This window comes from Aythya fuligula, chromosome 3, assembly GCF_009819795.1.
Source record: "Aythya fuligula isolate bAytFul2 chromosome 3, bAytFul2.pri, whole genome shotgun sequence".
Lineage (NCBI taxonomy): Eukaryota > Metazoa > Chordata > Aves > Anseriformes > Anatidae > Aythya > Aythya fuligula.
Window position 1 is genome coordinate 1,437,131 of NC_045561.1, and position 6,006 is coordinate 1,443,136.

General features: G+C 53.0%; 1 protein-coding gene across 1 annotated transcript; it reads left to right on the plus strand.

Moving 5' to 3' along the window:
• The first annotated feature begins 1,734 nt into the window (after positions 1-1,734).
• Positions 1,735-4,484, plus strand: MALL (mal, T cell differentiation protein like). Its single transcript, XM_032185319.1, has 4 exons — positions 1,735-1,960; positions 3,058-3,225; positions 3,732-3,863; positions 4,268-4,484. Exons 1-4 carry the CDS (start codon positions 1,859-1,861, stop codon positions 4,328-4,330), a joined length of 465 nt encoding a protein of 154 aa, XP_032041210.1. The 5' UTR covers positions 1,735-1,858; the 3' UTR covers positions 4,331-4,484.
• The last annotated feature ends 1,522 nt before the right edge of the window (positions 4,485-6,006 follow it).

Below are 6,006 nucleotides of genomic sequence, written 5' to 3' on the forward strand. Positions count from 1 at the left end.
GTGTACTATCTGGGTTTTAAGAGATATTTTAGCGCATTTAACAGTAACATTTTGAGACTGTCTAGTATTATTTTGTTGTTTCAACTGATGAAAATTGTATTTTATATTTTCCCCTTTGCCATCTCAGATGAGGCTATAGTTGTCTGTCGGTACGTGTACCTGTGGTAGCCACGGTTGCTTTGTGCTGACGCCTAGCAAATGCTGAGGCAGCACGTTGCTCCTCTCCTGTAGCTGCCAATAATTTCCAGTGTTGTTTTGATCAGGATGAACAAAAGACCCTGTTAAAGCACCCAAGTGGACTGGTACAGGCAAGGGAAACAGCAACGATCCTTAAGAATGCTGCTGAACAAGGTCAAGAAAAAAGTCACCTCTTGTCCAATCAGCGGGCTGCGGGGTTGCTCTTTATTTAGCACGTTTTACTGTTTTCCGTTCTCACTCAGGAAAAGGTTGGGTTATTCACAGGAATGTGCTTGACCCCACCTAGTACAAATAAAAGGTGGTGAGAATTCAGGGAATGCTGCGTTTCCTATATGCATGACTATAGCATAGGTTAGCTCACTGTGTGCAGGCTGGTGAGCTGCAGGGTATGTCTCATCAGGATGTTCAAGGTTTCTTTTTCCTGAGCAGTTTGTAACCAGGGTCCTTACTGAGTGCTGCTCACTCCTGGCACAGAGTCCTTAATCTGATTTCTCTTTGTGCTGGAGAGCCTGGATGTCTGGCTGCTTTGTCTGTGGTGATGGGTGCGTTGCCACGGTGCCTGATGTGAGGTGGGCAGCACCAAGTCAAAGTGAGTTTAAATCCAAAGCAGTCACTAGTTTTGTGTGGTGTGAAGTGCTTTAAAACAAGGCCCTTCAAAGATTGCAGCATGCTGTGTGGAGCCCAAGGCCAGCCCTCACTGGCAGCTTTTGTAAACTGGAGCCTTCAGAAATCCTGCGAAGAGCAACCCCCTGGCCTACGATGTGAGCCCATGAGAAACATCATGGGTTTGTTTTTCTTCTGTCTTGTTCAGGAGCCTGGCAGAGAGGCCAAATTCCTAGGGCATAACTTGGCTGTTCTAACAGACGTGTGCTATCTTACTGGGATCTCCCTCCTCTTGCTGCAGAGTTGCCTGAGTTAGCGGGGTCTTTCTGTCCACTCTAGCACAGGAGGCAGAGAGACCACTTTCAGCTTTTTATTCCTCCAGTTATTTCCTAGACTTCTTGAGTGGGTGAGGCAGAAAGAATACTGTGTTCATTGAATCCAAAGCACATCTGCCAGGAGGTGGAAATTAAAGCTGGCCTGGTTGCTGTCCTTCTGACCTTTCTGGACACTTAAGAGCAGATGGACAAACTGTTCCGTCTTTTGCTGGTGCATTGAGTTGTCTGTAAGAAATGTTTGCCAAGGCTGTGGCAGGCTGTAAGTGTTCGAGGGCTAGATGCATCCCATGGGTGTGGGGGATTCTTACGTGAACAAGTAGCAGAAACCTGAGCAAAAAGGGGAGGAGACAAGAGCGGAAACAAAAATATTTCACACTTGAACAAGTGCCAAGGACAAAATTGGATTGCAGGAAACTTCTGCACTGGTGTGGTGTGGGATTTTTTTCTTCTCCCATTAAAGACGATGAACTAACAGTGTGCTACTGCCGGTGGTGGTGCTGGCCAGGCTGTGAGCCCATCCTGTGGCTGTGTTGGCAGCAGGGTGTGTTACAAGAGAACCGGGGGGTTGCTGAGGACTCCTTCAGCTGGAGGAAGCAGTGTGGTGCCAGCCTGGGCTGGTCTCTGCGATTACGTCCCTGCGGGTGTGCCGGTTAAAACCCCGCCGGGGAGCGGCGCGGCGCAGACACATGCGAGCTGAGCGGAGTGGCCTCAGCTGAGGAGCGATGGCATCATCGTGTCCCCCCACGGCCACCACGCAGCCCACCGTGCCCTCCGGACCAGCCATCTTCAAAACCGTTCCCTATGCCTTCATCCTACCGGAGATAGTGAGTACGCCGAGCCTTGCTGTGCTGTCACACCCAGCTCTGGGGAGTCCTGGGCTTAGAAATCTGGGGGGAGCCCTCAGGAGGATCCTGAAAAGAGCCTTAATGAGAAATAACTTAATTTCTAGTAGCTTATACTGGCCACGCAGAGCTGGTCTTTGTGGTTAAATTGTTCTTGGGACAGCTTGAGGACCAGATAAGCTGCAGCACCACATGGAGCTCGTGCAGGGGGCTGCCAGCTGCCATAGGGCTAGGCAGGGCTGAAGAGCCTGCCCTGGGAACGGAAGCAGCTCTACTTAGCAAAGAGAAAATGGAAATTGCTTAAAATGAAGGGAGTTTTGCTTATTGTATTTAGATTTTACAAGAAGCCAACCTGCCCGGAAACTGTAAAATTCCATACATTTTTGCACTGCGTCTGAGTCCAGAGGGCAGGCGGTGCGAGTGGTTGCAATAGCTGCTCCTGTACTTTGACATACGGCGCGGTAGCTGGTAGCTGCGGCCCCGGTGCGGGCAGCACACACCACCCACACCTCGTGGGCACAGTCAGTGCAAAGCAGGAGTTTTATCCACCAGAGCTGGCGTGGCATAGGGCAGAGGGAGTAGAGGCAGATAGCCCTGTGAGCTGTTTCTGCATAGTAAATACTTGAGGTGGATCCAGAGCAAGCGACTCACTCTGGGCTGGTATGTGAAGCTGGGAGATGACTTCCTCGTGCTGTGATTTCAGGCAGGTTATTAATGTGCGGGCAGGGCTGGGCTGACATTGGTGGTTCACATTTCCGAGATAAACGCACGCTTTCTGGCGTCTTTGCCAAAGCCCTCAGGGTGCGGTTTTTCCTTGTGTTGAACGCAGCAGCAGTTCTTTCCGTTTTGCAATAAAAGTTTTGAGGCATTTCCCAAGAGTATTCAGGAAAAACTTGTGCCAGCTGGCGGTGCTGCTGCCAGCCCAAGGATGCCCTGCATAGCAGCCGCACTGCCCACAGATGAAGGGCTTCCTGGGGCCAGCCTGGGAGGGAAGGAGGGAGGCGAGGCGGGATGCAGGGAGGAGAAGGGACTTTTCCCATCGCATGCTCACGGAAGGTGCCTTTGCTTGTCCCTGGCAGCTCTGCGGGACCTGGGTCTGGATTCTTGTTGCTGCTACCTCGGTCTCTCTCCCACTGCAGCAGGGATGGGTGATGTACGTGTCCATCACATCCTGCCTCATCTCCCTGCTGCTCCTCCTCAGTTACATCTTCGGCTTTCACAGAAACAGCAACAACTGGAAAGTGCTGGTAAGGATGGGCTCAGAAAGGGGCAGGTGGTGTGGGCAGCAGCAGCTGGTACCAGCAGCTGGCGAGGGGTTGGCCAGCCCATTGCAAGCGAATGTCCTTTTCCTCCTTTCCTCCCTGGGGACACGGCCAGGCCTTTACTGGAAACGCCTGGAGGAGGTTTTGCTGTGCCATTGCTATGTATGGCTCGTGGCCCCTTTTCAATGGCAGGGTGAAAGGGAAGAGATCAGGATGTGATAGAAGCTGTTCCCACGATGTGATAGAAGCTGTTCCCACCTTCATCCCCGTGAACACGGGCCTGGGGCTGGGCCCTGTGCTTCCCCCTGGGAAATGGTGTCCCTCAGGTGCCACCAGGAGGTTCGGTGTGCTGCAGAGTGCCCAGGTGTGCCTGTCCCCTTTGTGCTCTCCTGTGCGCAGAGGATGGACGGTGACATCTCCTGGCCTCGGGGCAGGAGAGAGACAAACAAGGCCGAGCAGTTTTTGATCCGCAGCACTCCCTTGTTTTGCAGGATAGTTTGTACCATGGAGCCACAGCCATTCTGTACATGAGTGCTGCTGTCTTGCAAGCCAACGCAACAATCGCGTCTGAGTTTGAAAACGGGTTCCCGCTCTACTACTACCAGCTCAACTGTGCAGCATCGGTGAGTCAGTCTCGAAGAACCCGGGCGGGCCTAAGCACCTGCAGCTCCCCTGGGAGAAGCAGGAGCAAACACTGCGGCTGTGGCAGAGGCGCTCCAACCCACGCCCATCCAGCCCAGCAGTGTCAGATGGTGGTTAGAGCTTCGGCTGCTTTTCTCCATCATGTGCTGGCACAGGCTTCTTGGGGGTTCAGCAGCTCAGGACAGCTTTGCACAGCTGCCTCCTCTGGGAAATTTGGGGGCTTTGCCCCCCTTTTTTGGAAAAGAGTTGGAAACTTTTTTTTGGAAAAGTTTGGAAAGAGCTGTAGGCTTGGAGATTTCCTAAGGTCGAGAGCACTGTGAGATGATGGAGTTACACCCTGCGGGGAGCCCTGCTGACCCCAGCTTTTGCCCTTTCTCTTCTGCAGTTCTTTGCCTTCATCACGACCTTCCTGTACATCCTCCACGCTTTCAGCATCTACTACCAGTGAGCACGGCAGAGGCAGCGTCAGCTTCCCTGTTGCAGAATCAGGCTTTCCCAGAGCGAGTGTGCAGCAGCTGGCTTCCGCGTAGGCGTGCCAGCACCTCCACCAACCTCAGCGAGATGCGGGTGCTTTTCCACTTATTGAAGGCAGGATTTTTGTACACTGGTGTTGTGTCGTTGTGGTTGTGGGGGGCATTTCATATCAGGGTCTGTGGGTTACACGAGGGGAGACCACACGTGGGCTCTAAGCCAGCCCCCCAGGCACTGACCCTGCTGAGCCCAGGGAAGAAGCCAGGCAGTGCCCAGGGTGAACAGCCCCTGCCATTGCCTCGTGCTGCCCTCTGGGGCCTCCCCTTGCCCCAGCCCTGGGCTCCTGCCCCAGCCAGTCAGCCCCTTCCTTCTTGTGGCACCCTCTGCAACAGCCACCCAGAGTGCCCAGAGCCAGCTTTCCAGGCTACGAAATCAAGTAAAAGGAAAGCAAAAGGCTTGGGAAGTCTCTTCATTTTCGGCCACTTTTGTCCTGCTCTCCTGAGATGCTGGACCAGTGGCACTGCCCTTGCGATAAAACTGCTCCTGTTCACCCTGCGCCACTGCCCCACTGGCAGCTGTCACCCAGCCGCGCCGCTTCCAGCGGAGCAGGGCGGGAGCAGATGCAGCTCTAGGCACCTAGTCAGCCTTTGGAAACAAAGAAAATCTCATTTTCTGTCTTCCTGCAGGCTCAAAGGTCACAGGCAGGGTGCCACAATATGTGGGAAATGAGCGTTCTTTACAAGCTCCTGAGTGTAGAGGGCACCCGGTGCACCAGGTGAAGGTAATTGCTGGTGTACCTTGACACAAGCTGGGAGCGCAGTGCGTAGCCGGGGAGCTGCTCCCCACGCTGCCCTGGGCGTGCTCCAGTGGCCCTTGCACAGACATCACACCACAAAGCTGGGCTGGGAGGGGCAGGCGAGCACTGGACACTGTGGGCATGGCAGGTGGAGAGATTTCCTGGCATTACAAGGGGAAGTTCTCCCCCAATGTGTGTAGGAATTTTTTTCACATTCGTGATGGCAATTTCTTCCAAAACCAAAGGTGTTTCCTAGTGTTCTGCAGGGGAAATGTCCTCCAAGTCTGGGGGAAACAGCTGTTACCTGGAGTGGGATCTTCATCCACTGTGTGTGTGGGGATATCGGGGCCTTCCACATGGGAATGTCTGCCAAAGGAGGGGGGTGGTACTTCCCTGGTGTCCCAAGGGGGAATTGGCTCCACAGCAAGGGAGAAATCGCTAATAATTCCTAGGGAAATTTCCTTCAAAAGGAGGTGGATTTTCCTGGTGTTGAGGGGAAGTTTCCTCGGCCATGACAAAGGAATTTCCTGGCATTTCCTAATGAGAATTCCCTCCAAAGAGAAGAAATTCCCAGCAATCCAAATAGGAGTTTTCTCAAAAGGGTGGAATTTCCTCCAAAGGGAGGGGGCCTTTTCCCCACATTCCAAGTGGGAATTTCCTGGCATTTCAAGTGGAAAGTTCCTTCAAAGAGTAGGGAGAGGCTGTCTTGGCCTTTCCCGTGGACATTTTCACCAAACTGGAAGGCTGGAGATGAGACACAGCTGCGCCTTTCCCAGTCAGGAATGGATGGTGCATAAGCTGAGAACAACACAAGAAGGGTAAGAACTCTTCAATGCATTTTTTAATTTTCTCCTATA

Coding starts and splice junctions, on each gene's coding strand:
- MALL (XM_032185319.1), top strand. CDS start 1,859: ATGGCATCATCGTGTCCCCCCACGGCCACCACGCAGCCCACCGTGCCC. Junction 1,961..3,057: donor CCTTCATCCTACCGGAGATA/GTGAGTACGCCG, acceptor TGTCCCTGGCAG/CTCTGCGGGACCTGGGTCTG. Junction 3,864..4,267: donor AGCTCAACTGTGCAGCATCG/GTGAGTCAGTCT, acceptor TCTCTTCTGCAG/TTCTTTGCCTTCATCACGAC.